We start from the raw sequence: 21,133 nt of genomic DNA, 5'->3' as shown, positions 1-21,133 counted from the left end.
TTTGTGACTATTTTATGGGATTTGGGGCGTTCTTTTTTATTTTCTTTGTGTCAAAATGGTCTTCAGTGGCGGTGTGCATCAGCTCAGCAGGTCGGTAGTTGTAAGATAACACGAAAGATCTGAACGTTTCCTTCCAATGCGAAACTGAGTTTCTGCCTTCAATTTGGAGTGAGTTTTGCTAGTGCTGATATCACAAAACAGCTATTACAGAAGTACAGTATATATCCATTTAAACATGGAAACATGGCTTTGTATCAATGAATTTTTAGAACACAGGTGTTGGGGGGAAAAGAATCTCAAAAGTCTGAAGATGTTTACTAGTCTTACCACCACCATTGTTACATGTTTTTCTGTGGTGTTGAATCTGGCATCTTTTCGTATATGAACACTATCAGCAGGAAATAGTCTAATGTTATAAAATATAAAATTTGCAACACAAATATGTAGGCCTTTCTGTTGTCTACGTTTCTAGATGAAAATGGGAGATGTAAATCATGCTGTCACTGTAACTGAATGTTTTTTTTTCTGTAAAGCTTAAAGAAGCCTGGGGCTTTGGAAGTGCAGAAGACTTTTCAGGTCATGCTGGAAGGGGTTTGCAAGGCTTGAGGAAGTTTCCATATGGCTTAACCCTGTTCCCACCTAGTGCTCTCAGTTCCTCTGGTACTTAGTAGAATGAAAGGAGAGAGGTAAGCAGCTTGTTGGAGTGGAACAGCCACAGCAAATCACTTGGCTGAGCAAATATTTTTCAGCTTTGTTTTTTACAGTGTAAGGACAGAAAAAAGAAGTTACACTCAATCTGTGCAAACTGATAAAAATCCAGCGGCATGTCTAGAACTGAACTTTTACTCTGCTTAGTTTTCCTACAGAAAAAAATAATGTGGCATTCCAAGGCTGAGAATAAATATTTGTAGACTAGTACAGTTTGACATTGTCACTGGGCTGTGATATATCTCCCTGCTTGTGACTTTTTCTTTGAACTACGGGGCATGCAAAGATGGCTTAAAAGTTTTGTTGGAAGTACACATGTGCCAGACGTGTAAGCATACTGGGTTGTAACAGACGAGCTTGTATTTTATAATGGCATATATTTTATATATACCAGGTGAAAGGCAGCAAAGGCATATATCTTGACAGTTGGTATGTATGAAACGATGTGGTAGCAGCTTAGCGTTGAAGTTGCACGAAGGAGGGAAGAGGGTATCACAAGAAAAATTAAGACAGTCGCAAGGGAAGTGGTTTTATCTGCATTCCTACACGGAAGATTAGGGAGGGCTGGCAGAAGAAAAGATGGCAGTGATCAGCACACTTGAAGGGGAGGTCCTGTGTGTTATTTGTTCATGTGCTTGTGCAGTATGGTGCTGCGTGCCTGCTCCTCTCGCCTGGGGCCGAATCCTGCGTGTTGGCCTGTAGCGAAGCAGGGTTTGGTGTGAGGGATGGAGGAAGAGGAGTAAGAAATGCCTTGCTCGGTTAGGCACTCAATGTACCTCCTCTTCTGGGATCAGATCTGCACTGCTGTACAGCCTCAGTCAGCCGTTGGCCATGCTAACAGCTCACGTCTGTAAAACGGCAATGTGGGATCTTGCCTTTGGTCTTTTTATTGTCTCTTTTTTCTTCTTATGCCACCTGTTCAGTTACTTTCTGGAGGAGTTTTCTGCAGAAGTGCTTGTTACTGTGTCAGTTACCTTACTGTCCACGTGCTCAGTGCAGCTTTGGAAATACTGGCGTGGAAATGATTACTTTAAAAACAAAGGACGACTTCTTTCTCATCTTCTGTGTATAGAATAGAAGATATGTAGGAGACTGATAGTAAGTAGAATGTAACTTTAAGCAAGTCCTAAGTGCTAGATCCTTTTAATCTTGAACATGAACTTGCTTGTGAGAAAAAAAACCAGAAAGCAAGACCTTAAATGGTCCCAAGAAGCTGTTTAATCTCTATTGTTATTGTGGGACTTCAGCATTTAAGGGTTTTAAACTGAAAAGCAAAGCTCCAGTTTGGTGTGTTTTCCTAACACTTGTCCTAGCAATAACTGTTTTCTCGGCAAGTAGGTTTCTGCACAGAGCTGTAATGCTGCTTTTGTCCCTCCAAACGAGTTAATTTGGGGTTGAATGGCAAAGCGATGTAATCCGAGAACAGAAAATGTATATTCAGTGGGTACAATACACTCCAGGAGGTCAGGTTATTTCCCCCATATTTTTAAATGTGTAACTAAACTATTATTGTGGCATCTTAATTAAAATAGCAGAATAACATACTGTGACTTTTCTGTTGTCTTAGGAATAGTTTATGTAAAGCATAGAATACATTTGGGTAGTATTTTCTCTGGGAAGACACAACTGACTGTCAGGAAGAAAACAGTATTTGATTTATTTTTTTCTCATGTGCAGATAGGCGATTCATTTCTCGCGTGGTTTTCCTTTTGCAAATGAAAAGCATTTGCCTATTTTTAGAGTACCTGGCACTAATTACTTCAATTCCCCATTTTGTACATTGGGTGTTTGATCAAGCAGCGTGTGCTGGACATTAGGAGGAGGTGAAGTTGGGCAGTGCTTGGGGTTCATATACTTTAAAAAATATTTAGTTATAGTTTCTTCTGTGAAGTTTTTAATTAGGTTACTTGTAAATTAAATGGAAAAATAAATGGGAACAGAAGCACCTAAAGGAGAATGAATGTTTGAGAACTAATGTTGCTTTGTATGGTGAGTGATGTTGTTGGGTCAGAAGTGAGAAGCAACTCCAGTTTCTGGGTGTGATTGACTTGACTTAAAACACCAGTCAGTGCTTGGCAATGACTGTGTGGCTGGAGCTGGCTTTTCTTTTACTGGTCAAAAGGGTATTTCAAGAGTTACTTCTGAAAAAGTGGCCCATTGATTGTCCTTAGCCTCATTCTTTTGTATTAGTAATGCTACTGTTAATAAAAAAAAAAAGTGTAATCAGCTCCTTGGGGCTGGCAGAGCAGAGATACACATTTAAAATGAGTTACCAGTTGGTTGCACTGGCTGTGCACTTGGGATGAGGAAGGGAGTAACAGTGTTTGCTTATTGTATTTTGAGACAGTTTCTGCAGGTTGACAAATGCAAAAGCAAAATTGAGTGTTATGAATCCAAAATTGTGCTGTTTTTCTTTGTGGTTATAATAGCTGCTATCTAACATCTCTCAACTTTTAGGCCTTCAGTGCGGAGAAGGCATGATCTAGTAGTCTGAGGTTATGTGTGTGTGTGAGACTGTACGCGGTATTTACAGTGTGAGCAGGCGAGCATGGCTGTTGGCATGTAAATGCATGAATTCTTTTCCTAAAAGTAAGACTTCTTTATGTTAAAACTGCATACTTGCTCTCTGCAGGGCTAGTGTTTCTTAATATTTATAACGTATAAACACTGTTGTCTTACACAGCAAATGTCTGTTCAGCAATCAGGTAGCAATTTCTGTGAAATTTGTTGCCTGTGTTAATGCTGCTCTGCTCATGTGTAATTTAGAACTTCAAAGAAATGGGAGAGAGCGCCTCAATTGTTTGTCAGATAGGTGACATTTGAATTAGTCCTCACCTCTGATCGTCCTGGGTTATTTTAGTTCCTTGCCTGTGGTTATGGTAACAGCTTCAAATGCCCAAAACTATTTTGGGCAAACATTTTCAATAATAATGACCAGAAGCAGAAATTATTCCCTAGTGATTTCATCTCAAAAATAAACTGAACAGTGTATGTTTCACTATTATGGAAAACCTATCGGTGTTATTAAATGTTACTAAAGTGTATAAATTTACAGGAATACTGCTCCTGGTTCTGTTCTTTGTTGCTGAGTAGTGTGACAGGGTGTTGGCTTTTTTTTAATAGGATTAAGCTGTCCTGATGAACAGAAAAATTGTCGTTCTGTACAAAGACTATTCTGAAATATGTAGATTAAACATCTTTGTGTTGATTTGGTCTGCTGTGGCAATACATTAGAAGTAATTTTATATTTTTTTTTTCCCCTGTAAGGGAGTCAGTATAGTTGAAGGTCTACCTTCTATTCCCTAGAAACGTGCTCTGCTTATGCACGATATGCTATTAAATTCTCTGTTCCCTTTTTAATAGGTTGCCTTCTATGCTCCCCACTGTTGTCAGCCCCAGGAGGTCACCAAGCAGAGCACAGAGTTGCAGAGTGGTCCCTGATGGACACCTGCGTGACCATCTGCTTCGTCAGTACTTCAGGCAATTTGTGAGCTGCTGGGGGGGGCGTTGAGAATTAGATTCTTGATAGCCTCCCTACAAAGACTGCTATTAACAGCGTGCTACTCTCTGCTTCTCTACTGCAGAAGACAGAGTGATATTTGCGTTCCCATAGCATGTTGCAAAATGCATGAGATTTTGCTCATCCTCCTTGGAAATGAGAATAGGAAAATGAGAGCATCCTGAACCAGAAGCTAGTAGAAGAGCATGCAGAAACCTGCAGCGATTTGTGCTTTATTTTGTCTTCCTAGCTATGGATTAGAAGGACTGTGATTTTTGCAATGGGCTTTTTCCATAATGGCATTCTTGTATTGTTTGGTCAGAGCTTGCACAGGAGGAAAACAGGCTGCTGAATTTAGTCACTGATCTCTATTAGCCGTGGCCTAAGGCTATGCTGAGATTTATATCCCATTTGTATTGTTGCAGCTCAAAAGAAGAATGTTCAGAGGATGACAAGTGTATTCTGAGTAGGTATGTTGTTTCATTTTCATATGAAACCCATTTTTTTTTTTCTGCTTCAATTGGTCAGAAATGAGGTTATAATAGGAAGAGACTATAGTACAGTGCTGCAGTGTCCCTGTTAAGGTAGAACAATAGCATCAGAAACAGTTCTTTAAAAATTAGCTGCTTTTATTAAATAAAGCTGCATTGTGCTGGTGTGCACAGTGCAGTCTTTCTTTTTTTTTTTTTTTAAACATATACTGCAGTCAGCGCTTCCCTAACGAGGTGGCACTATTGTTGAGTTAGAAGGATAGAATCATCATATTGCTTTAGGGGACAGCAGGATTTAAAAGGAGATGCCTTGCAGCCCTGTTTTACAGATTGGAAGCATCGGTTTAAGGGCATTGGCAGAATCATTTCCTTGTTCTTAGCAGCAGCCACTGCTGTGTCAGTAGTGTGTGGAATGGAAGTCCTAGTTGGTAGTCTGTTATGGAAACGCTGTTTACTGTTATTGTAGTACCGTGGTGACAACATGCCATTGAAATGGAAAACGAGCTCTCCTGCTATCTGGAAATTCCCAGTTCCTGTGCTTAAAACATCCAGGTCATCGCCACTTTCTCCAGCATACATGTAAGTGAGAGAAATGAGGATAATAAGGTGGGATTGCTTTCGTGAGACTACCCTGTGGCAAAATACCCTGTTATATATTGAATGACATTGGCACTCAGAATTTTACCTTGTTTTCTATGTAGACCCCCCCCCAGATTTTATCCTGGATGTTTCATGATGGATGTTGTGTTGAGTCTTTCCCTCTTTGTTGAAACGTAGAGAAACTGTGCAGTTTAAGCCGTATTCATAATAATATCTTATGTGCTCATTTAAAAAGTTCATGTTGCTGTTAATTTGTAGAGCTGATCTTGAATTGACAAGTTAAGCTTTGAGGCAGGCTTTCCTTTGTAGTGTATATGCTAACAATTTGTCCTCCTGACTATTACACTTTGAAATTAAACATGAAATCACCTGCTGTATTGTACTGCACTTTTTGTTCATGTAAGTTCTCATATAAAAGAAATCATCCTGATTTGGTCTTGTTTTATTCTCGAAAGTCTTAGCCTGAATACAGATTGAATGTCTTTTTACAAAGTTACAGTAAAAGCTTAAAACAAATAGAAATCATTCATATCTGAGTACTTATGTAGTTACGCACTTTGTCCATGTAAAGTAGCTTCACATGAAACAGTATTTTAATACACATGGAAACAATATGCCTTTGTCTTGCCAAATCTTGATGGAGCTTTTGTTCACCTTTTGTTGCTCTGAGTTCTCTGTTAGCATATACAGGTGGCTTTTTTCCTTCAGAGAAATTAAACTAAGCGTAGGGTACTGAATTGCTTCTGCCTTTATTTAAAGAAGCAGCTTTTTCAAAATGAGGAACAGTTGCTTTAAAATGCACAAGTAGCAGTATAGATGACTTGCCTATCTGGAAATTACTATAAATACTATTCCTTTCCAATAGCATTCCAGCCAAATACCTTCAATATTAGTGCTTTTTACGCTTGTATTGTTGTCTTACAGATAGTCTTTTGCTTCAGCTACTGTAGGGACATGCTGTAAGAAATAGGTATTTACAGGTCCTCTAAATGTCGTCTTTTTATAGTTGTTGCTGAGGATTGCATTGCTAAACAGTGGAGCTGAGACAATACAACGTCGTATGTGTGGTCACTAGTGTTCTTTGTTTAAGAAGAAGGCTGGGGTTTAAGGAGCTAACCTGGCTGTATAGAACCTATGCTGTGCACGCTCCAATTTAAGATTAATTTTCATGGAAGTGCTTCAGCATTTTCACTCACTAGATGCATCAAATATGCTTAAGGCTACCAGAAGATAAACTGCTTCCAATAAATTGCCACTTACTCTGAGTTTTTAAAAAAGTACAACTAATACAAAGGAAGTGTCATGATAAGAATTGTGAGGTTTTTGAACCTATTTCAGAGGAATAGTGTCTTTAGTGTTGTATGCTGTGCTTTTCTTTTTAAACTCTAGTACTTATTAAATGCAAGAAAGATCAGAAATAGCCTGGTTTGATCTATCTGCTTCTGGAACCGAGCACTTCTTTTGTGTGTCACCTTTAAATTGCTAATCTAGCTCTCTGTATGCTCTGGCTTTTATGATGGGGATCATGTAGCTGATTATCTCAGTGTGTGTTGAAAGTATGTGAACAGGTTTAGTGATCATGCTTAACTATATGATGCCGAGCTTATTTGGAGCATGAGAAATATGTGATCAGCAGCCTTAATCACCTTTTTATAATGAGTCAATGTATCCCACTGCTCATAGAGACATTTCTTCACTGGCACACAGTCCTGACATTAGCAGGACTCTTAAATCTAATGTTGCAATTATTCGTGTACTTTATAAAGAATGAGAAATATTATGAAATGGCACCTATTTGATTAGGCAGTATATATCAACTGATAAAAAACCCCCTTGTAATTTAGGTTGAACAGTAAAATAGGTGGTGGAATGAATTATCTTCATTGCAGAGATTACAGTAAATTTGCTTCTGTTTTATGTGATCCGATATTTTTCATGTTGATACGTGTAAGTTTTCTGTCTTAAGTATTACTCTGCACACTGGCGAAAGGTTTGTTTTGAGTAAAAGATTCAGGAATAAGTGGCATGTGAGATGGAACATGTACTGATGTAAAATAAATGACCATAAAACTCTTGAATTCACAGACGAACACTTTTGTACTTGGTATTTTGCATCTGGAGTATACAAAGGTATAATTAAGCTTTTAATCCTTTTAATACTTGAGATCTTAATCTTATAGGTTTGTAGCATAATTTGGAATGTGAAGTAGGGAGCTCTTAATGGTGTGGGTTTTTTTGTACTTAAAATGAAATTCCAAATTTTCAGGTTTTTCTACTAAAGTTGACCTTAACGTTAAAAGCTTCATCCTGCTTATGACTTAGAAGTAACTTGCCTAGAGATTAAACTGATGGTCAGGAGGCAGATTTTATTAGTGTTTTATTTGGTCTGTGTACCCGATACCTGAATTCTGCCTTTGTTTCCCTGCATCGCAATGCCAGGACTGGTGGTCATGAGCATGTTTGGTTTGGATGAAGCCAGGATCGGCGTACAAAGTGCCGCTGTAAAACGGGTAACTGCCCTGCGAGCCGTGCAGCTGGGGCGGTTTAGCTGCAGTCTCTGCTGGAAAAGTTTGTGGTAGCTCCTGAGGTGGGGAATGAGTACAGAGAGCTTGTCCCAGAGAGTTCTCTGCTGCGGGAAACTTGTGACTGGGTAGTACATGAAATAAAGGACCTGCTGAAGTTGAGCTGATGACTTGGTAGGCAAGGACAGGGTTCTGTTTACTGGGAAGTCTGCTGGTTTTGCTGGCTTTGGTAGTGCTTTCCTGGCAATGGGAAGGAGCAGCAGTGAGATGCTGCCTCTTGGCTGGTGGTTTTGTTTACCACCAGTTATTTATTAGGGATATTTTCAGAATATTCTGACTGCAAGAAGTAACGCTTCGTGTTATACACAGGGTGAAGGGTTCCTCTGAAGGGAAATGCAGATATCCCCTGGCTTCTGGTGGAACTGGTCCAGAGTAGCTTGAGCTTTCCCCCAGGTTGGTGGAGAGATCCGGTGACATTGCATAGGGAAAATTAGGTAGTATTGGAATCGGAGCACTGGCGTGTGACCAATATATGTAGGTGTAATGCAGCCTGGCTTACTGCATGAGTTGGGAATGTGCAAGATACGTGTGCATGCACGTGCTTTTGTCAAGCTGCTTTACATTTTCTTTCATGACGCTGTGTTGGGGTTTGGAATATAGATTCCTTTGGTCAAATTAACTGTGAAAGCTGTTACAGCAAGTTTATGCACCACTAGTGAAATCATGTTTATATTTGTGGTTGTGTTGACTATGTCGGGACAGACCTAGGTGACGTAACGTATTATGTGGGCAGGTGAGCACTTTCAGCAAGTGAATTAGAGGAAATGACTGAGTGAATAATATGGAGTTGGAGAAGTGGTATTCCTTGGCATCATAGCTGTGTATTAACAGCCCTGTTAAAAACAAACAAAAATCCCACCCCACCCCAACCCCAGTGACTGACATAAGCAGAGGTTAAGAATAGAAGCACTACTTCAGAGAGGGTGAGGAATGGTTCAGAATTTTACACCTCAGCTTTGAGGTATAAAGGAATATGCATCCCGATTATTATTTACGGGTTACATCATCTCATACGTTAAGAACGAAGAAGAGAATTCTTTCTTATTCGCACTAGCAATGCCATTTATATTGTTTTCCAAAGTTGTGCACATCTTCCATTAACACGAATGGAAATGTTTGTGGAAACTCTGGAGATTGAAGTACTATGATGGACATCTACAAAGAATCCAGTAATGCAAATAAACTATTTTCAGAAATGCTATTCTTATATATATAGCCTATAAATATATAAAATGCTTATATAATAAGCCTATCTATATTTTCTGAAAAGTTAAATATTCAGTTAAGTATTTATATGTTTAAACATGCCATGTTTAAAAATCAGAAAAATTAAAAAAAATTATTAATGCAGAATAATTTGGTTGTAAACTTACTGCCTTCTATCCTTTTACGTGGAATGGTGTGTTGATATTTTAAATGGAAATTATCCTTCACATGTGTTTTCATAAATAATGGACTAATGTTAAGAGAAATAAACAAATGTGACATTCCAAATCTATTGCTATCAAAGGATTTGCAATGCAGCATATCTATCCTGAGTCATGTGGTTATGAAATTTGTCCGATAGGAAATGCTTTGCAGTAATGGAAATCAGTTAGTGTGCAGAAAAGCAGAATAAATTCTTAATACTCTGGAGTAATCGGCATTAGTTTTAGCTGCTTATATAGGTTAATGCTTTTGTGTCTTCTTTCAAATCTCCGATTTGCTCTACAATGAGCTCTTTGAATTTATGCTATACAATCTTATATACTTAAATGGGAAAAGGTGTTTATGCATAATTCATCTGACTATCTGTATTAGTTTTCTTTTGTGAGACCGCCCTATGTGTTTCTGTCTTCATTGGTCATTTTTAGTAAATAAACACTTTTGGGCTCTTGAGCATTAACAGACTACATGGTATTCACACTGGAATGCTCGCCTGCCTTTGGCAACGTTTCCATGTTAAGCAATTACCTCCTAGATATTTCACATTTCAACATGTTGAAAGTGTGCAGGTCATCCCAAATATATATTTTTCTTAAACTAATCTGGCAATGCATGCAAACAGATTAATTGGGTGGGTGTGGAATAGAAGGGGTTTATGGCTTATGAATAGAAGATTGCTTTTTATCCCAGCAATTTGGTACATAGAGTTATCATTTGTGCCTGTAGATCTTAATTTTGCTTTTTAAATAAGTGTTTTGATAGATTATTCTAAGTTCTTGAAATGTGAAATTTCATTGCAGTAATAAACTGGCAAAAACAACAGAAAAAAACCAAACCTGGTTGTCTTGAAGTTTCCCAGTGCTCATGGTTTTTCTGGGCAGACCTTTACAGGTGATGCTGTGGCTTACAGGTCCCCATAATTACCTTCTCCTCCTTATGTAGCATGATGCTGCAATATTGACATGTTGTGACATGCTGAAGAATCTTTATTGAATTGTCTTGATTATGTTACTCAGCCTGTTCTGCCAGAGTGTCAGTTCTGCTGGTTTGTCATCTTTGCCATAATTTCCTTGTTACTGTGGAAAAATCTTGTTGCCCAGTCTCTACTCAGTGGGATTTCTAGTGTTTTGCAGTGTTTTTTGATGACGTTTGGATGGAGATACCTACAGATTTTCATAACGTGCTTGGTGAATATTGGGTTTTCAAAATACTAAGTCACTTGTTCTAAATGGTTATAGTGGGAATTGTAGTGTAATCAAGCATAGCTATAACACTAAAGTGGAAGTGCACACCTATATTATTGCTTTAATATTTTGTCGAGCAGTGACTGAGATTGTTGCAGTATCAAAGTTGCAAAAATATTTTTTTATGGGATGAACAGGTCACCCACACCTGTTATCTGGCATGCTTAGATTTAAACTGTCATATAGGGAAAAAATATTTTACAATTGAAAGTAATTAATGTCCCCCTACATTTTCCCCAGGAGATTGTAATAAAGGAATGCCAAAGCAACTGTGAGAAGTGACAAAGCAAGAAGAACAGTCGAGCAGACCTAGGCAGCAGAAAGAGCAGGGGTTAATTACCAAAATCTAATGTCAGAATCCTGTTTGCTTGTTTGCTGGCTTTTAAGCTATCGGAATTATTCTGTGCAGTATATAGAGGGGGAAGAAAAAAGCCAATACTCTGGAAAGGAGTTGTACCTAAATCTGTTGAAGGAGTACAGTGGCATGTGTCCTATGACCAAATCTTGAATGTGCAGGTGCCACCTTAGACACATAGATGTTTTCATCTAAGGAATCATTCTGCACATTTAACAGTTGGTAAGTGTATGGAAACTAACTTTAAAGACACATCAGGTAGAGCTGTAATCCGCTAGTGCATGCAAAGTGTTTTAAGTATTTCATAATGCATAGGAAGTATTCAGCTGCCTAGCTAAATTATGACTTGACTTTTGAACACTTAAGACCAAATAGGAAGGGCAGGGAGTAGGATGTGCAGTGTCAGTCCAACCTAAGCTGTGAAACCCCTGAGTGACTTGCATTTTACCCTTTTGGACTTCAAGGAAATAAAGTAGTTCTAATTCTGTAGAAAAGCTACAAAGCGTGTGTATTTGCTTTGCTTTTTCTGTTTTTAATAGTCGGAATCAATAGACTAACACTGACTTTGGCAAAAAGTCATTAGAGAACAGTTTCTAATTTAACATCATTAAACAATCTGAGTCTGCAAATTTAAGCTACAAATGGCTCAATGAATGTAAACCCTTTGTCAAATAGATAAATGTGGATGTGACACTAAGGCTCCCAGAGAGACTAAATACTGTTAGGAACAAAAGCTATATAGCAGCGACTGAGCCAAATACTGCTTTGTTTCTGTGGAAAACAAATTTGAATTAACCAGCAGGCTGTAATTATGCCACAAACAGCTTGAGACCTCTGATAGTTTAGTTGTTTAAGAAGGAATTTTGAGGAGAGTATTTTCTGTGTGTGTATCCTTAGGAAATCATCCTGAAATGGTTGCTGATGCTCGGTCCGCTTGTGATGGCTTTGTGGGATCTAATTTTGTACTGGCTTTGGTCATGGTGTGGCCTTACTGGGAAGTGAAATAAAAAGGTTCAAGTGATGGTGGGAATATCCTAATTTCTGTGGTGTTCTCCTTTCCACCTGGATCCATTGGCGCTTGGAACAGTGGTCGTGTCTTCAATCATCCGAGTGTTTCTAGTAGCTGTCATCATTTCTGCTGACATTCTGCTTGGCAGAACCTTTTTGTCAAGATGGGGATTGTGTTGAAGTTCAAAGAGACTTAACTTTTTTTTTTTTTAGGTACAGTCAAAGGCTTGACACTTACACACTAGTCTCCAGAACTTTGCTTCTAGAGTAGCTTAAGTAGCTTAGTTACAACCTAGCTCTGGCCGAACAAGGTTCGGTGTCCCTGTCCATCAGGTCGGTTTGTATATGTTGTTTCTCTTGTGGCTTTACTACTTTTGGTGGTTGTGCCTGCAGAGCTGCTCAGGGCTATACAGCTTCGGAACTTGATTTCCCCTTGATTTCCCCTTTAGACACCTTGTTAAGCTGATCATTGCAGTGAGCATCTCATGCTGTCGCTGTGTCCACACAGCATTTAAAGTTGGCAAAATACCTGCCTCTGCTTGCTGCCCATCAGCACGTGTCCAGAAACAATCTTTGATGTTCCCTGCTGATTTCGGGGGTTTGGAAGGCCTATATCCTCCTCTCCTGCTGTCCTTGGCCAGAGACTTGTGGAAGTAATATGCCACTTCACACTGATTTGCTCTGCTGTATAGAGCCTGGTTTTCACAGAACGCCCTTAGAGGACAGGTGGAAAATGGATATGGGAATGCCTTTCTCCTGGAGTGGAGATACAGAAGAGCTCGGTATCAAGTTACTAAACAAATGTGTAAATATTCTGCTGTTACTGCTGTCCTTAATCTATAAACAAGGTCAGGTATAAAAAGTGAGATATTAAAATATGAAGATCAGAGCATTGCCCCAGGTGAGCAGTGTTCTGCAGTAGCTGCTGTAGCTACTTTTGAAAATCACACCCACCGTAGTTAAAATGCAATGTTAATTCACTTGGGGTAAAGGTTTGCAAACTTGTGGTGGCCCCTTTCAAGTGAACAGTATTAAAATGGTGTTTTGAAGAAATGCAGTAACCTGATAAATGCAAAGTGTTTATAGTTATGTTATCGGCAGCTAGTTCATTTTTAGAAATGCAGCCTTTAAATTGTTCTGTAAAAACAGTGAGATCTGAAGCTGATAGCATGGGACTAGTGGTTAGAACAAGAAAGGAAAAAAAGGCATGGTTGCTGCTGCTGATGCTTTGCATCACAAAGACATACACACAAAGCGATTTAGGTCCTGCCTTCCCAGGGCTGCTGTTGCATTCATCCTGCTTTGAGATCTGTAACAGCAGCCTGTGTCAGTACCTGTGTGCTGCCAAAGCCAGAACTGAAGTTTGCTGAACATGTTGGTTAAGGGGGGAGTTAACTTGCTCTGTCAACCTGTTGGAACAAAAATATTTTGTCTTTGTGTTCTAGCTGGAGTCACGTATCTATTTTAAAATGTAAAATTGCATTTTCTATAGAAACTTTTGCTGTATTATTATAATAAGGAACCATTAAAAATTATAAAACTATCTAGTTTTACTGGGCTACTAATATATACTACAGAGGAATGAAGTTAGAAACTCCTGTTAAAAAATGGTAATAAAAAGATGAGATGTTATTTTAGGGGAAGACAAGTGTAAAAGTAACTTCTTTGCCAGAATAAAGGATTTCCTGAAATTGCGTGGGTGGAAGATAAAGAATGGAAGAAATATGAAATACCATGATTGTGTAATTTTTTAATCTAAATTATATTAATATTTGAATTTCTTAATAGAAGCATTATGAGATTTTCTTTTATACAATGCTGCCATATCAGTTATGCTTATTGAGCTCCTAGGTGGCCATGTAATTTGTTGGGGAATTCCTAAATTCATTACTCACGAAGCTGGAACATCTGTTCATAATGGGAAGACAGTAAGGCAGTCAATACTTAAATTATTTTTTGGCAGACTAAGCATACTAAAATACTTTTTGGCAGATTATGCATACAAAGTAAAGAATTACTCTATCTAATAGCAAATGAAAGTTTTTCATTGTATTTCAGTGGCCTTTTCATTAATAGGTTCATTAGCAAATCACATGCATAGCTGGATGTATAGGGATAGCCCTGTAATATACCAGATTATTTTGATAGATCATAAAATAGGAAAGACTTGTCTTGTAATAAGAATATCTTTGTATGAAATTGAAACCTGGTTCTTTGTCTGCTGATAAATACCAGAGTACTGGCACATGCCAGGAGTGATTGCTGAAGATGCCATTTACCAGTGACCAGAACACTTGCAGTCATGGTTCATTGAACAGTAATTTGACAGAGAAAATAAGGTTATAATCCTTTCAAAAACAAGCTATTGAGCTTCACCAAATTAAGAATTCACTATCTGGCCAACATGGCTTTGGCAAGCTTAAACTGAGTTATGTAAAGACTGTGGGTTTTAAATAAATCGGAGAACATGCACTCTAAAATATCTGTAGCTGTAGGCTGATCTCCTTACTTTGTTTTCAAAGACTCTGCACTATGCTCTGACAAACAGATCAATGGTTTACTGATGTAAATGAACAAATCCCCAATAACGCGCGTAGTTGCTGTGTTTCTGTTGCACCAGACTGAGTTCAGCTACTTCTGAAGAAAACACAGTAACAGCGTATTGTTATATTTCATTCATGCCACTGAGCTCTATACAAAATGGCAACTCCATAATTTGAATATTCTAGCTGAGAGTAAAACTTGTCACAGTTTCCACAGACCCCTGCTTATCACGGGTCACCTGGGTGCCTCCGAACTGTTTTAACAGGTTAGTATTTGCTAAGTGCTTTGGGAAGCAGTTTGCCTCTCTGAGTCCTGTTGTAACTCCAGCCACTTAAAAAGTATTTGTCAGTATGTGCTGGAAAGTTCCAGTACTTGTAAAGCCTATTTTGAAGGAAGGTACAAATAGCAATTATGCTAGAGATGTGGGCAGCTATGTTTGCCAGCAAGCCTTCAGCTAAGGATTGAGTAAATTTCAGGTTCTGGTTCAGGCTTACAGGGTCTTGTGTCCTGTCCTGGTCACAGAGTTAGTGGCTCTTCCCCTATATCTGTATTTCAGTTTCTCCTTTAAAGTCGGTTCACGGTTTCCATAATTCCCTGTAAGTAATCTATAGAGATTGCATACAGAATTGGGAGCACTAACGGACAGAAGTCTTGTAAATACTTTGATCACTCTGTGTGTTTTCAAATTGCTTATTTAGTGTTCTCCTGGAATACTAAGCTCCTTAATGTTTGTGTCAGTCTAGATCCCCAGTTGTGCCATTTCTCTGTGTGCAGGGGCCAGCAATTAAACCTAGAAACTCATGAAGATCCATTGAGATGATTTCCAACCTTCTTTTCATTAACAGAAGTCAGCTGCTCTTGTTATCCCACCATATTTTGTCCTGCTTTGCAACAAGATTTAGGGAATTATATACCTGATAATATTTAAAATCCGTTGAACTTGTATCTTTCCAGTTAATTAAATATTAAATAATGTTACTGAACCATTCCAATTCGAACTCTGTTTCCTCTGCTGGGGTGGTGCATAGCTATGGTTTTCCTCTGCCTGTGCGATGGAAAAAAAAAAACCCACCCAAACAAAAAAGCCTCAGAACATTCAAACCCCAGAAAGTCAGTGTAGCTTCACATTAGCTTGGCAGGACTCTGGAACTATTGTCATATTTTTTGTCATAGCTCAACATTTGGCTTAGAGTCTTCTTTCTAGTTCTAAAGTAACTGCTAATTGCATAGATTGTCAAAGAGTGTGTTCAGGTACCTTTTAGTAGATGAACAAGATTAAAAATATCTCCAGAGAGAAAATGGTTCTAGTGGGCAGTCACCTAAAGACAGAAAACTTAACATCTCTGTAAAAAGCAAAGCTATCTTCCTTCAGCACTGACAGGAATGCAGAAAATGGATATATAAGTAATATCTATATAATGCATACTCCGTATTTCATCGCTACTGAATTAACACTTGGAAGTACTTGGAGGTTTAACTCGGAGTAATGCGAGAAGCACATTTGGTTCCAGTAGCTAGGAAAAAACCTGTGCTGTGCATGAAAGAATCAACATAAGGTTGGGAGGAAGATTCTGACTGACAGCTTATTCTGTGATAGCAACTAATTAACCTCTGTCCCCTGAACGGCGAGTCGCTGCTTCCCAGAGGTTGCAGAGTCCAGCAGCTCCTCCGCCTTGCTGTTGTGGTGTTAATACTCATTTCATGCTACACTCCGACGTTCCGTTGTTCCTGACACTGTAATGCTCAACCCCCTCCAGTCCAGGTGTATACGTTGAAAGCGGTGTCAGCACCCACATCTAAAGCAACTTGTGAATTATCATCGCTACATGTTATTGTAGTTTTAGCAGTCTCCTCCAACTTCTTTTAACCCTGGTTAAAAATGCTGCTGCTGCACTTCTTGCTTAATGATTTCTATGATCAGAACAATGAAATTAATTAGAAAATGAAATAGCTTTCTTCTTTGGTAGTGTGTTTAATTGTGGTATGCTGTATTTACAATACAGTAAAAAAATATCAATATGTTTACATTCATTATTACCTAATTATAGTGCTTAGCAGACCTATGTTAATGAATGTAAATAATGCTTTTGGTAAGTGTCCAAACAAGACAGATGTACTTACTATGTTTTTGTTGGGAATTTGGTTGGATACAAAGCATGTTACCCGTCTGTTCTGGCTGTGAATGGCAGAGTTATTTCTGAATATTCGCTTTACAGATCTCCAAACAGAAGTTTAAATAGTACTATATTTAAGTTACTTAAACTGATTAGTTTAAAATTTCTTTGCAGAGTACTTTTTAATTACTGTCATTGTATATGATACAGTGCTTGGGTTTTGCTGGTTCTTTGTCCGTTGGTATCAGTGCAACCCATAAGAGCTCTTGCGTTTTCGCATTGTCTTACAAAGTCAGGTTTCTCTTGTTGTGCGAAGATAAATCCTGAAACTGGTACAAAGCCAATGACAAATTCATAATTTCTGGTCTCTCCGGGAGTGCTCTTTCCTTCTCGATGAATGTCACAAGACTGGGATTCGGGGGATCAGTGTGCTGTTGCCCAGTCTTAATGCTGACTGTCATTGTAACTTCTGCCAAAACCAGCTCCTGAAGGTCACTTTCTGCATAATGGGAGAGGGTGCTTGGCCTTCCGAAACTGTAAAGCTGCAGGTAAAAAAGGTGGTGTAGTGAAAAAGAAAGTTAAACCGAAACAAGAAAATGTACCCCCACAAAAAACCAAAAACCTGCCAAACAAACAAAAGGAACCCAAACAAAAAAAACCAAAACAAAACCTTTTTTTTTAATCGTTGTTTAGATATAAAGCAAAACCCAGAACAGGAATAACATAATCTTCTTATCTTTAAATACATGTATTCTCATAGAGTCATATGCTGCCACGTTAAGGTTTGAGACTAGAACTGTAGCATTTATATTCTGGTGTATTTTTATAATATGTAAGGTTGCAATTTTTAATGTCTAATTTGCATATGCAAGTTTCTGTACATATATAACAGCAAATTTGCAAGAGAGTGAAAATCTTCTGCAGAAGAGTGTCAGGTTGTGAGCGGCTGAGCTTGTATGTGTGATACAGGTATTGGACGACTCCCCATTATGTATTGAAAATCAGGCAGGGCAAGTAACTGTTTATAGCCACACTTGGCATGTCTAATGCCTACTTTTAAGTATTGCAAATTATTTTGAAATACATCATATCCTCTCTGTTGGCTGTGTAATTAGAACAAGGCGCCTCGTGCTGGAGAGGACCTCTTTGGACAAAGCTTGGGAAGGTGTACGTAACGTCCCGTTCAGAAAAACGCTTCTGTTATCACTGCCATTCTTGGAACAAATGAATCGTGGTCAAGGTCTTTGCCTTCATTTGTAAAACTTATGAATTATGCTGGCTGTTAAGAAACAAAGTAGCATCTTGTAGGTGGCAAACATGGTAAATAGCCCACTCCAAACAACCAAGAAGGCTGGTTTACTTGTACGTTTCTTTTCCTAAGGGTTTTGACTGATGCATACATCTTCTGTTTTCCTCCAAGTTTAGGAAAAGTATTTTAAACCACTTCGTATAATGGCTATCTGATCTGACATTTCAGTAAGATCTTTCAAGAGCAAATAGTCAGATTTATGCTAGTTGTCTCTGTGGTTCTTTCCCACCCACGCTTGCAAGTCTCCCCACATTATTTTATATTTCTTCTTAGAAAGATATGTACAAATTTAGAGGCTGAGTGTCTTTTGAAATTATGCTAGCCTTTTCCCTTGATATGATTGTATTAAAACTAAACCAACAAACAAAAACCCACACGTGTGCGCATGTGTGCACAAAATGAAAACAAACCCAGAACACCCTAGAACAAAGTGAACAACATAATTTTGGGTCATGAGCTAGCAGCTGCTTTGCTGCTGTCTTACATCGTTATATGCAGTTGTTGAATGCCAAAGATAAGTTTTGGAGAGCACTTTTTGAAGGTATACCCTGTCAAACTTTATTTAAATTGCACTCCGGATTTGCTCTATAAAATAGAGATAATTGTTTCAAAAATGACACAATTCTTGCATGCTGCAGTACATCCACATTTATTAATTCTTTCAAATGTCTTGAGTATTGGGTTGCTGCGTTAGAAGTCAAAGCTATTTTGATGTACCCTTGTTCCTACAATCTGTCATCATGTCTGTGTGCATAAAACCTCACTGTTTCAAACCCATGTACGCTGTTGAATGGTGAATTTGTTTTGAATATGTTTTTGTAGCTGACCTTATGTACTCATGGGTTTGAACAAGGCATATCGGCACTATCAGGGTAACACGTGAGTTTCAGAAACTGTTCTACATAGTCCATGTACCCAAAGAAGGTGGTGGTAAATTAGTTTTTAAAAATGAACAAAACTTTTTTTGGGGGAAAAAATATATTTTTCATCTGCAGATTCCCAATTTGTTTATGCATAGTGATTGCAATTAAAATTGGAGGGGAGGGGGAGGAATTTAAGCACATTGTTGTCACTTATTTAAAGTAATTTCTGAAACTGGCTTGGAGGCCAATGTTTTAAGCTGCACATTTAAAATTTGGAAAACTTCTTTTGTCTGAGATTTGCAGCAATTATGTCAAACTGCTATGAATCTTGTTTCAAACATGGATTCTTTATTAATAATGAAGATGCCTTCATCTGAGGGTTAACAGCTTGTTTGCTAATTAATATTGTGTATATATGCATTATACCCCTATGCATGCTAATAGGTAGTACATTAGAGCACAGAAATTACAGGAACTAGTTATTGTTAATATTTCTGGAGATGAAATTTATTTACATTTTGTATTAATTACAGGTTAGGGTAGTTAGAATCTCATATGCATATCTTTTTATGTAAACTTAATTTACATTTCAGGATTAAAATGGAAAGCTAATAATAATGCAGTAATTCTTTAACAGTTCTACCTGAAATTAGCTCTTCCTATCTAGATTTGGACACTAATTGCTTGGAATCAAAACCATAAGTATTGACTTCATACTACTAAATATTAAATTACAATTATTAATTGGTCACCTGCAATAGTAAAATATTGGGTATCGTGTCCTTCTAGTTGTGTGTTTCTAAAGGTAGCTTGAAGTTACAGCTTGACTCTCCATTATGTATATTTTCTATTATATTCATACTTGAGCCAAGATAATGCAAGCCGTAAGAATGAGATTACTGAATTTTAATACTACACTGAAGAGTTTCAGTCTTTGAGCTTTCCTTGGCAATCTGGTAAGATACTTGATTTTGAAAACTGGATGAAACTCCTGCAAGTATCCTATGATACTGGAAGCACAGTGTCTTAATCGGGGAGGTAGGGGTGGAAGGCAAAAAAAATATTTGCTGAAAATGAAGTTTTTGAAGTTACGCTATTCTAGAGACTGTTAATGCTTTGTTTTCTTTAGATTAGCTGAAGGGGATGACTAAGGACTGATTCTGTCACCTGCTGATTTTTAACCTGTAGCCTCTATGCTGTTACATTTCATCCCAGGAGACTGGTTTTAGTACACAAGAGCACTGAATGAAAATTAGTTTGGTCTTAAGGTTTCTTTGTTCTAATCTTCTTAGATCTCTGGTGGAAGAGGAGGATCCTCATATGAAAGTGTCTCTTGGTAGCAGCGATATGGGCGTCTCTGCCCATCTACAGTCTTCGAAGACAGGGACCACAAGATTTTTCACCAGCAATACTCACAGTTCTGTGGTATTACAGGTAACTAAATATTCTTGTGTCGTCATTGATCTGTATTGAGAATTCTGGCTGCTCTAAATAATGCCTCTGCTCAACAGACCTTATCAAGCTAGTAATTCCTAAAAAGCCTCAAAAAAATGCACGTTAGTGTGCTGTGCTGACAATGCCCACAAGCATGCATGGCTTCTAACTTTTTCTGCCAGTTAACAGTTCAACTTTTAGCAACAACTTGGAAAAAAACCTCTGGCCTTTTCCTTGGGTTGTATTCTTGTCCACTCTCAATTTCTAAAAGGTAGTATCATTTAAACTGTGAAGTGACAGCTGTATAAAAGAAGTGCACTTGAATATAATCATGTAATTATGTTAGGCGAACACTTGTACCGGTGCCTGCGTGAAAGCTGCCTTAGGGATGTGATGAGGAGAGCTTCATGTTCCTTCTTCAGTGCCCTAAGATGGCAAAGCCCTGCCAGGTTTGGTAGATTGAAAATTTGGTAGAATGGAGAACTGGTAGGTTGTAAAGCCTTATTTGTATGAACTACAGATAAGTTGTTTGGATCGTTGAAATACATTAGTTTTATATAATCCTGTGTTTGGCTTCTGATTTATTAGAGCTCATACTCATTTTTTTCATTTGCACTCTGTTCTTTTCTGTGCAACAAATTTGAATGTTCATTTCTACTTACATTTGCAGTTTTAAAAATACAGCCTTGCTTTTAAGGTACCTTAAGTTTTAAACCATGCGGGCTGATGCCAAGATTTCTGTAAGTGTTAAATGTATAAAGACAATATTTACATCCCTGTTAGTATTAGAAAAACATCAGACATGCCTGGTTGAAGGGAATTGGTTTATATTTGAGCTTCTGTTCCGCAGTGCATGAAGGGGGTGAGTATTTCACCCATCCTCCAGTATCCTCAGCTGGGCATATGTTTAGAGGAAAATCTTTCTCTAGGATGCTGTTGTGGATGACTTTTTTGTTA

At 38.2% G+C, this 21,133-nt stretch overlaps 1 protein-coding gene across 14 annotated transcripts in view; it reads left to right on the top strand.

Annotated features, from left to right (window-relative positions):
* The window catches only part of KLHL13 (kelch like family member 13), an 84,764-nt gene that overhangs the window by 43,200 nt on the left and 20,431 nt on the right, over positions 1 to 21,133 (top strand). For 11 of the 14 annotated variants that reach the window (XM_037408121.1, XM_037408114.1, XM_037408124.1 and 8 more), the window contains one exon: positions 20,035 to 20,176. In XM_037408121.1, coding sequence (XP_037264018.1) covers positions 20,035 to 20,176 — 142 coding nt within the window. Of the gene's footprint in view, positions 1 to 4,329; positions 4,678 to 5,032; positions 5,278 to 20,034; positions 20,177 to 21,133 lie in introns of those variants that run through there. The other 3 variants (XM_037408116.1, XM_037408126.1, XM_037408115.1) reach the window with 3 other exon arrangements.

The sequence above is a fragment of the Falco rusticolus genome, chromosome 14 (assembly GCF_015220075.1).
Source record: "Falco rusticolus isolate bFalRus1 chromosome 14, bFalRus1.pri, whole genome shotgun sequence".
Taxonomy (NCBI): Eukaryota; Metazoa; Chordata; class Aves; order Falconiformes; family Falconidae; genus Falco; species Falco rusticolus.
This window is presented reverse-complemented; position numbering and strand designations above follow the sequence as displayed.